Genomic DNA, 19,318 nt, shown 5'->3' with positions numbered 1-19,318 from the left:
CGTTTTTATTTTTCCTGTGAATTTCATAAATGTATAGTATGTAATGTTTTCTTGCTGTTATTTAAATTTTCCTAATGCTAAGTAGATTTTAATGTTTTAAAATGTGTATTGATTTGAGCATTTTGAAATATCCCAAAAAATACCAATTACTGTTGTTTATTATAGGTGCTACAAAATATATTAGAAACAGAAAATGAATATGCTAAGGAGCTACAAACAATGCTTTCAAACTACCTGCGACCATTACAAGGCAGTGAAAAGTATGTGAGTTTGGTTTGGTGTTTTAAATTTAAGATATCTTGGGTGTTGGGATGGTTTGTTCTAAAAACTTGGATGTTATTGTGTGTTTTCTTGTGTGGACTGTGATGCAGGGCTTGCTTTTATTCAGTTTTCTTGCTGACTCTGACAGAGCCTGGTCCTTGATCTAAGAACCAGTAAGCATTGTCTTTTAAGATTGTAGCTTTTATTAGCACAATTAGTCAATAACTGCAAACCTTAACACTTTTTTATTTACCTTGCTCCAGGTTAAACTCAGCAAATACTTCATACTTGATGGGAAACCTGGAAGAAATAAGTTCTTTCCAGCAAATGCTTGTACAGTCTTTAGAAGAATGCACCAAGTAAGTACTATGCGTACTAGATACAGTAAAATTTGAACAAGCAAATATTTTTTTCATTATTTTGCTTGTGTGTGTTATTTATGATGCTGTTTGTTTGCTTCTCACTAGAAGGATACAGCAGTGCAGTAATAAATATTTGGATAATGCATTGGTTGCTTGTGCAGATAGGTTTTGTCCCTTGGATGCAATTGCAGAGGTAGGAATTTTGATGTAGTTTGGGGAAGTGTTTGAGGAAGTGGTTTTTGTTCTGGAGGCATGAATTTTAGGTCTTAAGAGTATGAGGAGAAATGAAGGGAACTTTAGCTGTGATGTAATAGTGGAGGAAAATGGGGAAAAGTTACTGCATGAAGAGTTCTGTCTTGTATCCCTGTCCTGAGCAAATGGTGGTTGTCAAAATGTGCTGGGAGACACGTGGAATAGACAGAACAAGATCAATAAAATTTAGCCTCAACGACTGTGCCAAACCATTAAGAAGCATGAAACACAGAAAGAAGGGGGTGAAGACACCTGTCCTCCTTCCATAGGTTAAGTTGAAGTGGTAGTTGAGTATTTTTCAGCTTGTACCTTAGCAGTTTGGAGTACAAGTATGAAGGGAACCATATCCTATGTCAACTGTCCTAACACTTATTTTGTTGAAACCAATGAAAGTGTAATATGTTTCTAACCTCAGTTATGTCCTTTTCCTTACCTGTGTTTTGGTTTTATCTGTCCACATGATGAGCTAAGAAGGTAAATTCCTAATCCAGATTTACTTGTTTTCTGCCCAACTAGTGATTGGAATTGCTGCTGAGGGCTTTGAGTTTTAGTCAGCTTGGGAGTACTTGGCTGTGAGAAGGAACAAACATCTTGGATGGAGGAGGTCCCTCTTTTGGCCCTAGTGATTTTTAGATCAGCTCAGTGTGTCGTGTTTTGACCTCTCTTTTTCTCTGAGCTCTCCATGTGAAGAGGAGACAGTCATGACAAAATATAAGCTGATCTCCACTAGGCAGTGATGTATGTCTGGATCTGTTGCTGACTTTGGATCAAATGTCCTCCTCCTGTGGGGCTTCTCTTCCTCTCTTCTGCCTCTAGACAGCTTAGGCTGGGGAGGATAGGAAGGAGGATGGTGTAGTTCAGGTAGTTCAGGTGACTGTTCAGCAGTGGAATGCAAACATTCTTCAAATTACTTCTGTGCTGTGTTTGAGAAAGAAGGATGTTTTTTTCTAGCAACACTGACTTGATCAGTTAAGTGTCTAAATCCCTGATAATTACGATATATCCACATACTTGTTTCTTTTCTTGGCACCTCACTTTGTTATCTCATTCTGTTGTTACCATGATTTGTTTCTCTGAATCAGAAGCTAGAGAAGTGAAATACGTTGCTTCTACAGACCATTATCATTTAACTTTTGATTAAGGTGCTCTTAAAAACAAGAATGGAAGAACATATGCCTTTAAACAAATATTTAATGCAAGCATTGTTTCAACTTGATATGTAGATTAATGTGATTTCATGATGTAACTTAAAGCTCAGAAAGCTTATTTAGAATTCCTTCCTTGATGTAAACTCTATTGGAGTACATTCTCACAGTGCCCTTTTTTTCTTCTTCCTAGTAAGTGAAATATTGCTGTGTAATACATTAGGCGCATAATGAGTGCTAGTAGGTGGGCAGAGGAAGTAATGCCTCAGGGTTACTGAACAGTTGCTGCAAATATCTTTTGTTACTTTCTTTTCATAAATGTGCTGGTCATGCCAAGGTGTAGTTTGTTTAATTTTCATCATAGTTTATTGACTTGAACATCCAGCTTCCTCCCGTTTTGAATATAATTCATCATAATTCAAATCATGTAGAAGAATGCTTGCCTTGCTGCCTTGTTTTTTGTCATTTTGCCATGCTTTTTTTGGCCGGTAAACCTGTTCTGTAAACTCAGAGTAGCTTCCAAGCTGAGAATAGATTTATCTTTTTTTTTTTTTTTTTTTTTTTTTTGGCAGAGAGCTCATGATTCCATCATTCAGGCACTTCATACTGCAGCATCCAACATGGTGTTTTTTCCAGCCTGACTTGTCACAGTGACCAGATGCCAATGTCCTGCCAGTTGTAGTGCCACCAGCCTATGTTTGACAAATTCCTGTTCTTGAGCATGAGCTTTTAATGATTTTTTTTTTTAATTCCACACCCTGATTAAGCTGGTTTGTCATTTAAGTTTTCTTTTGACAAATCCTGGCAGGTACATAAGTGACAAACTTTCTGATCCTTTTCTTCTTCCTGCCTGCACCACTTTTTTAAATTTTTTATTATTATTTTTTTTTAATCCTCATGTTGTTCAACATTGGAGTTGTGTTTTTTCCAGAAGACTTAATACTGTAATGGGCTTTTTGTGTGTCTTGGGGGAGGGAGTTGTTTGGACATGGATTGGTTTTAGTTGTGTGCCACCCTCGCCCTGCCTGAACCTGGAACCTCTCCTGTTGTGGTGTTAAAGCTTTGTCCTCTCTGAACTTGTCCAAGTCAGCCTTTGTTGCAGTGTTCACTGTGCTGTTTCTGTGGGCTGATCCATCTGTCACAGGCCAGGAAACACTTTCTGTCTGCCTGCTTGGATCCTGGGCACTGTCAGACAGATTGAGTTGGGGTTACTTTTACCTTTATGACTTTGCTTCACTTACCAAGCAAAAGAATCATATGAAATGAGGCTTAACTAACATTAAATGAGAAACTTATGGCTAATCTACCTCAAAAGCATGTTTGGTGCTTTTGGTTGGTTTTGTTTCTGTTTTGTTTTGGGTTTTTTTTTGTTTGGGCTATTTTTTTGGACTGATCAAGTGCATTTTGTTCTGATGGATGGGAAACATCTGTAACCAACAAGGCAGAGAGATGTTGCTGGACTCTTCAGTTGTGAAAGGGCAGATTTCTGACAGTAAAACGGGGCGAGAGTGCTTTGTTCTCTGGTCTCTTGAAGATAGAAGGTGGTCTAGTGCTTTAAGTTCTCTTTCCAGATGTGTGATCTAGAGCCAAAGATGAGTTCTGCCATGATTCATACAGCTGATGAGTCTCTGGATGAACAAAGTCGGGGTCGATGAAGTGATCTCTGGCCTGATCAAAATGATCTTTATGGCAGTACTGTTCTTTGGATTTGATAATCATCTTATTTGCAGCAAGAGATTGAACAGATGTCTTCTGCTTAAAAAAAAAAAAAAAAAAAAAAAAATTTATTCCATTCACCTGGAAATACAAGCTGTTGGTTTATGGTTTTACTTCTCAGGTAAGGGAAGGGGGACAAAATACACAGGCTGGCTGGTGACACCAGCCTACATGGCTTGCTTAGGTATAGTCTCCTCTGTAGTGAATGGAAGGCATTGTTAGTTTTTCAGTTAGTATTGTAGATTTATCTCCCTGCCCCACAGCAGTTAAAACTGGGGTTTTTTTCTCTCTCTCATGTCCCCTGTCTTGCAGTCACAGTAACTGTGTTGTTTTTCTTTATCTTGTTCTGTGCTTGAGTGCAAGTAGATACTTCATGTTCTGGGACAGTGCTGGAATGGAAGTTAAAAAGCTAAAACAACCACCAACCCAAAAACACAAAGAAAAGGGAGAGAGGCCAAAATGGGAGGGGGAGATTGCTTAAATGTAATCCGAAACTTAGTGTTTCATGTTTGGATTTGTAGTGCAGATGTAAATTAGGTCTGTTAGAGGTTTACCCCAGTATCTTCCCATGCTTTTGGTTATTGTGAGTATCAAAAGAAATTAAGGCTATCAGCTTTAAGTGGATCTGACCACAGTGTCTTCAGATTGCTTGAAACAAACACGCAGGTGATTAACTGGTGTCTGAGAGGTAAAGGAAAACAGACATAGTGAAAGGTACAGTTGTGAAGAGAGCATTAAAAATTAGACTGGTTTATGAATAAATGGAGTACTGCCTCCATTTGTGGAAACAGCAGCTCAGAAAATTGGAAAGTGCCCTTCTTATTAACTGTGAAGCCACAGGGGATAGCACTTCTGTTTCTTTGGCAACAGCATCCCTTGGAGTCAGCGATCAAAATTATCCCTTAATTTTTGCAGACTTTTACTTTTCCTGGCTCTTCTCTGCTGTCAGATTTTGAGACATTCTCTATACTGACCTCCTGCAGATATGGCAAACTTACCATTGACAAAGCTCCTTCAGGAGGCTGAGAAAGGGGCAGGAAATTCTGCTGTTTGTCTTTCTGTGAGTTGGAGATGGGGAAGAGCAGCAAGATGTTACCCAGATAATTGAAAGTTTGCATTTTGTGGCAGATTCTGCAGATGTATGTAGGTCTGTGTATACATATATTTCTAGGGATGTGGATTGCTGCATGGCTCTCTTACGGTAACCACACAGTCAAGTGAAATTTAGGGATATCTGTTCTTTTCCTTGCAAAAAGAAAAACATTTTTACCGAATTTCCTTTTTAAATTGCCTGTGTTAATCTGTGTTTAAATTTGTCTGGATTTATCTGTTTCCCCAGCCTTTCCCACAATATTGTAATGTCCTCTGATGCCAAAACTATAGCAGATTTCTTCAGAAAATGCAGGGCATAATAAGATATTCTGTAATGTCTTTCCATGTTGGCTCCCAGTCTAGCTTTAGCCCAGTTCCCATTGGTGGTTTTGATTAGAATCTTTGAGTAAGCATTGATTGAGCAACCAGGTATTTTCTTTCCTTTCTCAAATTATCCTGCAGTGGGAACCTGTTTGAAGTCTGGAGGAACAGAACTGGTAACTATCAGGTGTAACTCCAACAGGAGATATGTTAGATAAATAATTAGATTTAGTTGTATGATGATGACTGTCTCGTGTGTACAATGTCAAACTTTCTCTTTAATTCTGGAAATTAAATTAAAACATTTGTCCTTGGTCTTTCTGTAATGGAAATTTAGCTTTATGTATGTACAAATATAATATCTGATTCCTTTTTAATTAAAGTATCAAGTAATAGAAAAGTATTGGGATGACAACTAAATTAATTGTAAAATAACTATGCTCTTTACTGAACACATTAATTAATTAGCTTATATGATACATTGATAGGCTTTAAATTGTTTTTTCCAACAGTTAAAGGAGATTTAATTTGTTGAAAGAGAATTTATTAATTGTTCCTCTAATAGTAGAACACTTGCAACTAATGCATGCATTAGAAAATACATAGACCATGAGTTGCCAGCCTCTCAGAGTCTGTTAATATCTTAATTCAACAAAGAACATAAAGTATAAAGTTGCAATGCATGTGCAGCATGTAATAAAGAATCAGTCTTTCATTCTGCTAAAAGAAAAGCAGACTGAGAAGATGCAGATGTCTGCTTGGTGCTAACAGCCCTTATTCACTCTCCCCCTGGCACTACAGTATGAAAAGGCAATTTAGCCATTTTCATGGGGCTGCTTACTGTTTAATGCTGAGTTGTATGCCTTGAATATATCTTCAGAGTCTGAGACTTTTGCTGCATCTATTACTTAAAGAATGTATTATTAGCTCATGCTTAAATTTCTCAAAGGCAAGCAGCTGCTAGACAGGAAATGCTGCTTGGAAAGGCTGTAAGAGTAACATTCCCAAGGTATTCTGGGGAATTCCCCTGTTTTTTTCCCTAAATACTTGCAAAAGCAGCCACTCTGTTTTCAGGATTTAAACTTTTATTGAAAAGGAAATAAAGGTGCAGACAGTATAATGTGGGTCCTAGCCTTTAATGTGAGGAGCACTGGTAATGCAAGTGGAGAGTATCTGGCATGATGGACCAACTGGAGATTGAGGTGTCTTTTTCTGTAATTGATGTTGTTGAATAAGGGAGCATGTTTCCCCCCACCTTGTGTTTTAGTTATATGTACAGTCAGTTTTGTCTTCATAATGGGTAGGTCTTCCAACACTGTACAGAGAGAATGAACAGCTTAGCAGGAGAGAGATCTCATGTTTTCGGTGATTTATTGGGATCATCATCACAGATGAACTTTGAATTTTAACTAATATGAGAGAACCCAAGGAGTGAAACAAGAGGACTGTGTTTGAGCAGGATGGGAACATCCCTGTCTGGAGGAATGGCTGTCCTGGAAATCTGAAGAGTTCTTTTCTTCTGGAGTTCACGGGGCCATCTGAGAGCAGTCCTGAGGGAAAGGACTTGGGAGTGCTGGTTGATGAGAAGCTCAACATGAGCTGGCAGCGTGCACGTGCGGCCAAGGAAGCCAACTCTCCTGGGCCACATCAAAAGAAGCGTGGCCAGCAGGTTGGCAGAAGTGATTCTTCCCCTCTACGCTGCCCTTGTGAGACCCTACCAGGAGGGTGGTCCAATTCTCCAAACCCAAACACAGGAAGGGCATGGAGCTGTTGGAAGGAGTCCAGAGGAAGGCCATAAAGGCAATTACAGGGCTGTAGCATCTCTCCTACTAAGACAGGCTGAGAGAGTTGGGGTTGTTGAGCCTGGAGAAGGCTCTAGGGGGACCTCATGGTGGCCTTCCAGTGCCTGAGCTGGCCGAGAAAGCTGGGGAGGGACTTTTTATGAGGCCTTGTAGCAATAGGAGAAGGGGTAATGGCTTTAAAATGGAAGAGAGGAGATTTAGGTTAGACATTAGGAAAAAAATTCTTTAGTGTGAGGGTGGTGAAGCACTGGGACAGGTTGCCCAGGGAAGTTGTGGAGGTTTTCGGGGTCAGGCTTGTGTTTAACTTGAAAAACCTTTTGAATTTTAAAGGATGTGAGTGTGCTTATATTTGCGTATTGAGGGCATGCAGCTTCAGGAGATACTAAGAATAAGACTGGAAGGATTGCATATTTTTCCCCCTCTGATTAAACAGATGCAAAATCAGTCAGACTTTTACTTTCTGCTGATTGTACCAGTTCTAAGCTGGTGCCACGCAGCCAATTTCAGATATTTATAAGCAAGATATTTTTTCTTACTGCAATTTGCCATGACAGTTTCTGCTAAAACCTTTTGAAATATACACTGTATATTGCTATTATCTATCTTAATATCCTGTCTCCCTGTGTTTATGTGAATAAGCGTGTGCATATTCCTCTGACAAATCTGATCAAAACTGATTAGGTTCCCAAAGAGTATGGAAGTATGGAACTAAGCTTTTCTTCTAAATACTTGCTGATTTGCTGAATTACCTTTCACTATCACTGAATTACTTATCACTGAGGCTGCTGTTATTTAAGCAGTATTTTATGCTAACAAAATGAGCTTCTCTGGACAGAACAGTGGCATTTTCCTTCACTTCTCAGCAAATGTGGTGCTTTTGATGATGAAAGTGTGAGTTACAGAAAGTATTTCTGTACAGATTGTGGCAAAGAAGCACTCTTGCCCCAGTAACAAACCAACATAAGTGCTTTATGGTCCTTAAAAAGCAAGATGAGTGACAATTGTGTAACAACAGCCTATTACTGCACTGTAAGTGCCTTCTAGTTGTGCTATCAGAGATTAATATGGTACTTAGATGTTAATGAATATTTTAAGCCTATCATCTCTGCTGGTGTATGGTAGAGGGAGGGAATTCTGTTGGTACTCCAGCCAGTTTTGCCTAAGTGCTGACAAGCTGCTTTTGAGATTTGAAATGGCATACGTGGGTAGCAAACTGTATGAAAAGGTAGGTGTGTTGTCTGAAAAGCAAGCACTCAAAGAAGATGCTAATTACCACTAATTCTTGAAAAGGTTTTGCTGAATGACCATCTTGCAGTTAGGTCTGATGTTCTTCCTGTACTGTGGTGGCATAATCAGGCCTGACAGCTATAGGGCTGAAGCTGTAAAAAAGGAAAAGGTGTTGGTTCCTGGTCAGTGACCATAGAAATCTATCTGATTTTTAATAAACAAAAAACAAGAACAAAACCAAACACAAACCCAGTATGCCCTGCTTTTTGAGGCTTTAATTTATTTCTCTGTCTGGATTGTTTGACGGTAATTTCATCTTTATTACTCTGGTTTTAGGTTGCCTGAAGCTCAGCAGAGGGTTGGAGGGTGTTTTCTAAACTTGATGCCACAAATGAAAAGCTTATACCTTGCATACTGTGCCAACCATCCATCAGCAGTAAATGTTCTCACAGAGCACAGGTACGTTTACTTTGTAGTCTTTCAAGTCTGATACCAAAAAAATGGCATAATACAGAGTTGTGTTGTAAAGCTGTGATATCTCTTTTGACAGGCATTTATTATGATAAGAGTTTGTTTAAGAAAAAAATAGCATGAGTATATTGACAAAAAAACTTGGGACACAAAGCTATTCCCTGTGATATGGACCAGCTTGTTGCTCTTGGCAGTGTGCTGTCAACTATCTGAAAGAATTTTCTCATGTGAAGAAGCTATACTGTAGTCTGAATATGTAAAACAAAGTGGAGTGATTGCCATATTGTTTTTAAAATGTTGATCAAAGCAAGTTTTTGAAATCATGGCATAATTGGTGTGATGACTAGTAGGCTTTTTAGGCACTTGGTGAGTTGTAACTTAGCCCTGTCTGTTTTTATGTATTTAGTTATATAATGGCATACTCTTAGCTTTGCTATGGAATATAAAACAAGTGTGAGCTTTTCAAATTTTCAAAATTAGTATTTCCTGTAAGAAATGGAAAGCTGAGTGTTAACATGATATAAGTTATTAAGCTTTGGGATGGACCTTGAATTTGCACAGAACATGCTTTAATCGCCTTGAGGGAACACTGTTCAGGCCAGAATTTGCTATTAAAGAAGTTGTCTTTTACAGGTTTTTTTTTCCTGTGTATTGTCCTGATGAAGACACATTGCAGCTGTCAGTATGGGGCTATTTATGTCTTCATGTGGTGCAGGAGAGACTCATGACCTTCTTTTCAGGGTTAGACACAGGACAAATTATAGCAGGGTAACTGCTGTTGCTTCCCACCCCCCTTTCTTTTTTTTTCTGTCTTGTGGTGGACCAAAGTACACATTTTAAATATTCTTAACCCTTTCTAAACCAAGGGGATCATAACTGAGTTGTTTTCTATAGTGGTAGCCTCTTCCAAGAACTCATATTTTGTTATAACAGCAACAATATGTAGTATGTTTTTGCAATATGATGAACCATCTCCCTTCCTATAGTAAGATATGTAACTGTGTTACAACCCCACTTTGAAAACTCAAGGTGCAAATTCATATTGCAGTTTAGGCAGAAAGGTTTTGAGTTTTCTTTGTCAGAAGCAATGATGAATTAAACAGGACACAGTATGTTTAAATTCCCTTAGTGTTGTTGGGGTTTTTTTTTCCCCTTTTAGTGTTCTAAAATGTCCCCTACTGTGGTTTGTTTTTTGTTTTTTGTTTTCCTTCAAATGGCCTAGTTCTAGCACCACTTTTTGTAAATGGTAAAATATTCAGGTGATCCAGCCTGTGGGGTTTTAATACATTTATGGCTCTTTTTTGTTGTTTGTGACCTCATGCTTGTTGCATGCAGAGATCTTGGATTTAATCTATAAATGGAAGATGACAAGTGACAGCAGACTGATCATCCACAATTCTTAAGATTTAGAGATATTTTTATAAAGGATTATCTGAACTTGCAGAAGTGTTGGAAAATAGGGGGTATAGCCATGTCTTAGGAATTGTGATAGAAATGTGAGGAAGGAAAGCTATTTTTATTACAAATGGAGAAGAGAAGCTTTTCTTCTCTTCAGTGTTTCTTCGAATAAAGGTTGTCCTAAGAAAAAAATCATTTTCTGGTCTCTAAATTCAGTCAGCTTGATATTAAGTCTTGGTGGAGTCAGTTTAAGTACCATATAGCAGTTCAGTAATTTGGTTTTGAAATTAGGTTTGAAGTGCTCGTATTGTTCACAAGGGAGAGCTCAGGTGGAGGTAAGTTCTGAGAAATGGCTTTCTGTTTAATGCTATTGTGTTGCCAGGCATGAATCAACAGAAATGAATGCCTTTCTTTTTTCTTCTTCTTCTTTTTTTAATTTCCCCTATTTTCTTATTCTAAGCCCCTCATTTTTGTTCTTCAACATCATTATTATAGGTAGCGAGTGGCTTGACTAAAAAATTCTGCTAGTATCAGCTGCCATGAAGAAATAAGAAGGTGGCTATAAGCAGTTCTGAAAGTTGTCCTCTCAGAATGCCAGTAAACTTGTAATGATATTGTTTTAAAGTAGGGGGAAAAAAGACCATTCTGCTGAGGATAACAAACTGAAGGCATGAAGAAAGGGAATATACTCAAAGCTATCTCTGTCTTTTTAGTTGAGATGTTTGTATTGTGTAAAAGCATGCCTGGTAAACCTTAATGTAGAAATTATATTTAGGTTTCAGGATAATCATGAGCGTAATAATAATGAAACAATTGCAGTGCATTGCATACTTGATTAATACTGAACTGGTATTTTTCAGAGATGTCAAAGACTGATGTTTAGGACTTTTAAGAAACAGTGATTTGTTGGATGTTTTTGCAGTACGGTATTTGCAAAGAGTCCAAAAGCATAATATATATTTTAATACCAGCAAAAATATGGCAGAGAGATATATGTTTGAATTATTGGATTTCACTATCATGTTTGTAACAGCTGTGTTACTCAGTAGCGTTTTAAAAAGAGGTAAAAGTAACAGTCAGGAGTGGTTTGATTTGGAACATGAATTCTTACTGTCTACAGCAGATGATTTCTTGCCATGAACATTGCTCTTCGTAAACTGAACAAGTGTTTTAAGTCAGGTTCTTATATAACAAAATCAGTATTTTTTGAGTTCATTAAGTTGAGAACCATACCAACAAAAAACCAAAAATATTTCCTAGGCAATTGCTCTAGGTGAAACTCAGACGTTACCTTTTTTTTTTCCCATCTATAAAACATACTAATTTTATTACTGTTTTTATTGTCACTGTCATAAAACCAACTTAATTATAGTTTTGAAGCATTAACTATTGTTTCTTTAATCAGTTGGAATACTGTAACATAACTAAATAAAATTGTAATTTTCTGAAGCACCGGGTGTGTTCTTCAAGCAGTGTTGTAAGACCTGTTAAAATGTCATTGACATCTGCTGAAGACTCTGTGTGCATATGTGTAGATAAAACCTAATAACTTCTACTCAAAATCTCTTTCAATAGCATTTTTTGCAGTCAGTACTAAATAGCAGGACTTGGGATGAGGCTGGAGGTTTAAAAGGAGCATTCAGTTGGAATGTGAAGTTTTTTGGTGTTTTTTTTTAAATGCCATTCAGTATGAATGCTAGCCTGTGTTTCTTCTTTCTTAGCTTTGTCATTTGCATTGCACCCAGCATCATGGGTGCTTTTTTTTGATTAGTACAAAATAAAGGAGTGTGTGCATGTGTGAGTTCATATACGTGCATGTTTATATAAATACACAGTAGTGGGTGAAGGGTTTCTGAGGCTGTATGTGCCTCTGCTGTTGACAACAACAAAAAATTTTGTTGCATTTGGGAAGAGATGCTCTTCTTGGTTCCAGTGGCAGTTTTAAATTTTATACTAGTGTTAAAGTTGGTACTGGTTTCTCCAGTTTCATACAGTCTTCACATTTGGTAGCTACTTTTTGTCTCAGGAAGTGTTTCAGAACCATTGCATGGGTTTTTTTGAGAATGAAAATTGTCTGTTAAATGAATCAAGATTTATTGAGAATTAAGTAATTCTTTTTGTATTAGTTTTTAGAATCCCATAGTTTTTCCTGAGCATTTCAGTTCAAGTCCAAGGGTAGGTGTTACTTTTGCAGAGAAATTTACTAGCTGATGGAGCAGGACTGCCTTGAGGGCTTAGTTTGTAGTCCAAGTAGCACTGATGGCTGTGCGTGCTTCTGATCATAGACATATGCTTGCCTTCTAGTAAGAGAAGGAACAGGCAGAGCAACCTAAGGAATGAGAGAATTAATTTCCCTGAAATAAACTAAAAAACCTAGTTGGATACAAAGGAGAGAAAAAGGTAATTGCAGTGTCTCAGGAGCATGAGGTGTTACTTAACTTGAAAAGATCACATCCCACAAGCTTCAGTGCAAGGAGAAACTCCAGCAAGGAAAGAGAGGAGGCAGAAGGCAGGACTGGGAGTTTCTGAAATGTGTCCAGAATAGCAGATATTTGAGCATAGGGCTCACTGAAGGGTGGATAACATAATGAAAAAACAGTCCAACAGGCCCCACTGGTCAGTGGACGTAAAACTTCTCTGTAGAAATACGGAGGGCACAGACCCAATGTAGTTAGCATTAAGTATGTAATTACTGGGGAGCTGTGTGTCTTTAAGCTTTTTTACTTTGTTTAAGCACTGCCATGTTTATTTTAAAATAAAATGGAAGCAAAATGTTTCCAAAACATTTAATTTTATGAAAAGGCAGCCAAATATAAGTAATATACACCTGCTTTTTTTTTTTTTTTTTTTTTTTTTTTTTTTTTTAAATGTTGCAAATTAGCAAGTGTTGAGCCAGTTCTCAGCTGGAAGAACACTGCTCACAAATCTTTGCTTGTTGAAACATTAATTTTGCTAGATTCTTCTGTTCTCTTAGATAACATGTCCCAGGCATATTCTACCCTTGCATCACAGACCTAGCAGTCTGGATAAAATCCGTGGAGCTGAAACATCAGAATTACTCTGAGTAACTGGAGCATGGAAAGCAGATCAGCTTGAGTCAGAAAACGCTTTGTGCCTCCTCCACTTTGGTGCATCCCTGAGCCTGCAAGAGTTCAGGCTGATGTCATACTCCAAGCAACAGTCCCCGGGGAGAGGAGCTTGACTGGGAAGTTTAGCACTAGGAAATTAAAAGCTGCAGTTGAGGGGCTGCTGAGCCAGGCTGTGCCACAACGCTCTCAAAATGCGGTGCCTGTGTGCAGTCCTCAGACCCCTCAGCAGTGATAGCTCCTGCTCCATCTATTACAAACAGAGACCCGCTTCAGAAGTGTAAGTTGTGATTTTAAACGTAAATGTTTTAGTTCCTGGACATGCTTTCTTTGAGTTAAAATGCCTTTTTTTTTTATTCCCCACTCCCCTTTTGTTACTGTAGACACATCTGAACTTCTCTTTCCCCAGTTCTGATTTGAAGCTTCTCAGGCAGCTGTACTAAGAAAGATTTGAATATATTTAATAGAGCTTTCAGACACGTTTCATGGCGACCTTTAAAAATCTCAAGCTGTGAACACTAGTCTGGAATGGAGCGAATGCTCAATATTTCAGGATAAATGAAATACAGCACTTTTGTATGCTTCTCTGCTTTTTATTCTATAAAACGATGCAAGCGGCGAATTGAAATCTCAGCTGTCTCTTTCTGAAAAGCTCCATATTTAGGTAATTGTGACTACCTTGGCAGTTTCACTGTCCAAAAGTTTTTCCTATTCAGTTAAATGATACCTTTTTGTAAAACGTATTGCTTAACTGTGGGACAGAGTTTTATGTAGCATACACTTGCAGGCATCAATTGAAATTGTGACATGAAAGAGCCATTGTCTTTGGAAAAGCAGCTGCACTCTTAAGCTAACAACACTGAATTTTAAGCTGCTATTAATTAAAAAGTACTCCTGAACAGCTGTCATATTCGAACAGTGTTTTAAGCCACCTGTATTTTAGTGAAAGTAAACCTTTCCATTATATTTTGTATCGTATTTGCCCTTTGTGAATAAATGAAGGACACTCACTTTAAGCTTTATAAAGTGATGTCCATTTTGCCAGATATTTTATGTCCACCGAACTACAGAGGTAGCAGGTTGGTATAGCATGAGCAGACTTCTAACAGGGAAGTGCTGAGGCAAAACTCTCCTATTGTCCTGTTTTATTTAAGTGGGTGGGTGCCTGTGTTCATACTAAGAGTCTGAAAAAGCCGGCATGTCAAAACTTGTCCGAGGGAAGCACAGAAGCCTATGAAAGAAAACATTGTCCTCTTGGGAATGTCTGGAAGGAAACTAAGTCGTTCAGTTTTAATTACACCTATTAACACTGCTTGTTGTAAAAGGCTTCTTGATGATGCCATTGCTAAGCTTGTTTTTCAGGACTTCGTGTACATTTCAAGTGAACTGAGGTTTAAACTTGCTCTGTAGGTTCCTGTAGTGTGATTAAGTAAAAAGGAAATGATAAAACCCCCACAAGTATCTTCTGGCCTGAAAACTTCTGCAACATTGCATAACTACCTAGTGTGTGTAGTTGAATTGCTGAGCAGACAGTGAAAACAAGATAATACCAGGTTTTTATTTCATCTTTCCAAGTAGTCAATGTTAATACAGGCTACACTGAGGGTTTTTTGTCTTTTCTGGCACATCTGTTTGATAATGCTGAAGTCAGGAAGAAATAGAACAGTGATAATGAAAATTAGAAACGTGCATGTGGGTGAAATGGCAGCCAGCATTCCTCCTACTGTGGAGGCATTAAAAAAAAAAAAGAAAAAAGGAAAGAAAGCATTGTCTTAATGAATAGCTCAGCAAAAAACATTTATATAATGCATTTGTCTGCACCCAGCAGCACAGATATGGCCAAAGTGATTAGGAATAAAGACTTTTGCATTTTTGCAATGTAAAGGCAAAAGTTGGTGCTGTTAAGAGCAAAGTTGAGTGGCCTTTGGTGATTGGGATTGTCACCTACTGTTGTGTACTGGTGGTGTGTTGGGGAGAAAAGAGAAGCTGGGTAGCTGTGTGTCTGGGTTGTGCTGCTTGAAATGGGGAAGAAGAGCAGATAATGTATAAAGGAAGTAATTGATAGTCAGCAGGGGCTGTGCATCTGGCTGAAGCAAACAAAATGCGAAGAATGAGTTTAAATGTTTACTTGAAAATACATATGGAGTACCATAGGTACCCTAACTTTGACCCCCATGTGGGTAGGGGTGCTTATAGTCAGTGAATCGATTAAGGGAACAAAAAAAAAAATATTAGTACTGTACATGTGGTCAGTGTCATATACACAGTGAGCTGAAATATAAAATCACCGAGTACCTTGAGGCAGATGCATTTTTGCAGGTGATCTTTGATAAAACTTTCTGTGGAAGTTGGGAACTGTAGTCTCATTTGTCCTTCCCATCACTTTGCTAGAAGCAGCTGCTTCCCTTTAGCTGAGTCAGGAGAGGAGGATGTGCCACTACACCTTAGCCATGAAGCTTAGTGTTCTAGTGAATTAGCCTGAACCCTTAGTGAGCAGGTAGCTGGTAACACTGTAAAACCAAAACAGAAACAGAATTCGAAATCTTTACAACTGATTCTGTTGGGATGCTAAAGCTCTGAAGTTGTGTAGTTTTTTAAAAATTTTATTTTATACTGAGAGAGGTCTGTGACTTGAGAAAGCATAAGGCAAAGTAGGTCTTCAGGTTCTGTGTATTCAGAGTTGGCCAGCTTCTTAATTCTAAATTTAAATTACAGAGGTACTCAGCTTTATCTGTGTTGTGTTGTTATAATTTATCATGCAAGGTATTCTAAAATTCCAAAGGTTTTTCAGTGGTTTTTAATTTTGGGTCAAATCTGATCATGTCACAAGCTGATTTTTTAGAATGTCTGGAGTTGCTGATGTTCCAGCAACTTGAAAGGGATGTAGCAAGGTTACCTCACCTTTCTCTTTGCGTCTATAAAATGCAAAGCAAGTACAAGAAATTCTCTCACCCACTTTCTTGACTCTGCAGTTGAGTACAGCAGATACTGCACAAATACATGCACTGAAGAGTGCCTGGAGCTGGTCAAAAAGGAGGTAAAGTGCTCTAAGAAGGTTATGTAGGGTGAGACCTGGCAGTTCGGAAACTGGGCTGGAGATATTCAAGCTAGGTAGTGTAGGTAAATAGCAATTTAACTAATCTGAAGACAGGTGAAGATTAGGGTAAACTCTGTGGAGGAGTACTGTCCTTCTGTGGACTTCAGGAAACTTGAGCAGCCAGGAGAGAGATCTGAGTAAAGCACTCAGACTGGGGTGCAAAGGTCACGATCCAGGTTCTTGTTCTGCTCTCTTCATCCCTTTCAACAAGTGACTTTAATAAGCAACGTTCCATGTGTTCTGAAATGGGAAGAAGTGTGTGTGCCTTGGAGGGGACTTTTTTGTTTTAACCTCTAATGATTGTTTACAGAATCACTCACTGATAATTGAGCATGCGTGGTTTGTTCCTAGGGTCAAAAATGGTTTTCATTTCTGCAAATTTCTCCCTGGGCCTGGAGGTCCTTGCCCTTCCCTTTTTCTTGATGTGGTCATAATGTACAAATGTTTCTCTTTTATCACTGTTTGGTGTGTGACACAGTTTTACACTTAAAGTACTGATTCTCACAGCTGGTTAAGGCTTCCTTTTGAGACTATTCCAGTAACCAAGGAGGGGAAAATATTTTTAAGTTGCAACTTACAGAAGGGTAATTCTACCAATCAGAAGAAAGTAAGAACTTTCAGGGTATCTTAGAGTATAATTCACTTGACTGTCGTATGAGAATAGTGTTCTTTGTGTGTTTTTTTTTGAGAACTAGTGAATTACTAAAACAGGGGCTCAAAATAAGAGCAACCTCATCTGCAGCTGTTTAGAATGACACAGCTTGAATGCAAGATACTACCTTTTTAATAACCAGCTTTCTGAATTTTGATTGTCTTCCCTTGTTCTTCTGCAACTTGTATTTTTTGAAGTCTGGAAATAAGTCTAGGTGCTGCCATACCTTCATGTCCCCCAGAAGGGGGTTCATTTTGCTCCTTGTCATTTGGATGCTAGAAAAACTTGTCCTTCACATAGTCCTCTGAAACCTCTGTTTTATAAGGAAACAGAAGATGAAGCTATTTTAAGTTTCCATGATAGCAAAGTGAGCTGAAATTCCCAGGATACGCTACTTTTTTAGCTGGGTTAATTTAAAAAGGTGAGGGGCTGGACTAATTCTTGGAAATGATTCAAATGAAAAACCATCTGGAGAGGGGAAGTAGCAGTTGATGATACTTGGAGGGCATGGATTTCTTGCAGCAGCTTTACTGTCAAAATAATCATGTTGTATAAGTACATCCTCAGTGAAACCCTCACATATTTGAGAAAAGATTGTGCAGTAATTACTTCTACAGTCTATCATTGATATGGCTGCTGGTTAGTTGGTCATTTTGCAGTTCATGCGTCTTGGATATGCAAGATGAGGTCATTAAGCATGTAAGTGTGGGAGGAAAAAGGGCTCTGAAACGTTTTGTGTCTTTCCATTAGGGCCTGACACCTTAAAAATATTGGTGCTTGATTAAATATGAAGTCATCGACTCATTCATGCTTGTGTATTATCTGTGTAAACAACCTCTAAGGTCAATGTCATTTTATTGGAATAAATAGCTGAGTAATAAAACCAGTGTAAATTGCTTTATTCTGTTATTGGTTTTGATGTGTTAGTATTTAGGAGCTGTCTTTGAGCATTAGTTGCCTAGAACAGTGGGATGGAACCCTCTCTGTTATTCCCTGAGTGGACTTCATATCTGGAAATATCTTTGTTCCCGTGTTTTATTTAATTTAGAAACTGATTGCAACACTTCAGTTGTTCTTGAATTACTTATTGTTTTATTTGACCTTTTGTTTTATTGGCAGAATTCATTGCAGATGAAAGACTGCAGTGTAGAATCCAATGCAATTTTAATTTTTATGGTAATTAGTACTAATTTGCTTAAATATCTTGTGTACACAGTGAGGAACTAGGAGAATTCATGGAGGTGAAAGGTGCCAACAGCCCTGGGATCCTTGTACTGACCACGGGCCTCAGCAAACCTTTTATGCGTCTGGATAAATACCCCACCTTACTCAAAGAACTTGAAAGGCACATGGAGGTATATCTTATCAGCATTTATGTTCCAGCTTAATGATGATTTGACAACAATTATTTTAAAGGTACATGTCAAACATGATGGGACCCAAAATTACATTTGTTTGCTCTTCTGTGAGCCTTCTAAAAGATGGGCTGCGATGGTGTAAAACTTAGTGCAGTGAGACTTCCTGTAAAAGCTAAATGTGTGAAATAAAACTAGCTAGAGAAGCTGCTCTTCACTGCTAGAACAGTCTTGCAGGGGCTTTGGTTGACATCACGTTGAATGTGTCTCCTGCATACTACTTGAGGCTGCTTCATCTTAGAGAAGGAGTGCTTTTAGGACCTCAGCATGTCAAACGTGTCACCAAGGTAGTCCCTTTGACTTCTACTGAACACTGTCCAAAAATTATCTTTCCAGTATGAGAATGTGTTTGAGGAGCTACTCTTTCCACCTTTGCATTTTATAGGTTAGCTTTTTTGACTGTGAAGAAGGGAAAGAAGTAGAAAGCATATTGGTCTTTGTCTTCTCACACACTTGGGTTTGTCAGGCAGCAGCAATGGAGAACTACTCTGCAAGGAATCTAGTTTGTGATAAAGCTGATATACAAAACAAAACTCTTTAAAATCAACACTTTCCTATTAGAATTTCAGAATCTCTTGTCCACTAAGTCTTGTAAAACTTCTTTAGCTCTATTTTAAGCTTAAATAGGGGTGTTAAAAGTGACTTTTCATTTTCACTGCAAGCCACCAGTGTTTGATATAAGAACAGGAAGTCTGTGAAAAGACAGCAGACAGGTCTACAATTTGTGTTTTACAGAATTAGTTATTTGTTTATAGCTAAGCCTCTCAGTTTTTAATTAATTTTCCTAGAACTAAAGTGCTTATTGTATGTTTTCTCTGGTTTTAGGATTATCATCCAGATCGTCCAGATATTCAGAAATCCATGACAGCCTTCAAAAATCTTTCTGTAAGAGTGTTAAAGAATATATTTTGAGTTGAATGTTTGTTACCTTCATCCCCCTCTATCGCTTTACAAAACCCTGAAGAGGTTTTTGAGAGCTGGGATAATGGGTGCTGTTTCTGAGCAGAGCTAAAGTTGGGAG

The 19,318-nt window shown here is 38.2% G+C and overlaps 1 protein-coding gene across 4 annotated transcripts in view; it reads left to right on the top strand.

Moving 5' to 3' along the window:
* Nucleotides 1-19,318, top strand: part of ARHGEF7 (Rho guanine nucleotide exchange factor 7) — a 123,848-nt gene that overhangs the window by 72,297 nt on the left and 32,233 nt on the right. For all 4 annotated transcript variants that reach the window (XM_030446884.1, XM_030446910.1, XM_030446903.1 and 1 more), the window contains exons 7-11: nucleotides 166-260; nucleotides 525-620; nucleotides 8,515-8,637; nucleotides 18,099-18,237; nucleotides 19,123-19,182. In XM_030446884.1, the coding sequence (XP_030302744.1) occupies nucleotides 166-260; nucleotides 525-620; nucleotides 8,515-8,637; nucleotides 18,099-18,237; nucleotides 19,123-19,182 (513 nt within the window). The remainder of the gene's footprint in view (nucleotides 1-165; nucleotides 261-524; nucleotides 621-8,514; nucleotides 8,638-18,098; nucleotides 18,238-19,122; nucleotides 19,183-19,318) is intronic.

The sequence above is a fragment of the Calypte anna genome, chromosome 1, assembly GCF_003957555.1.
Source record: "Calypte anna isolate BGI_N300 chromosome 1, bCalAnn1_v1.p, whole genome shotgun sequence".
Taxonomy (NCBI): domain Eukaryota; kingdom Metazoa; phylum Chordata; class Aves; order Apodiformes; family Trochilidae; genus Calypte; species Calypte anna.
Note: the sequence above shows the minus strand (reverse complement) of the source record. Positions and strands in the feature narration are given on the sequence as shown.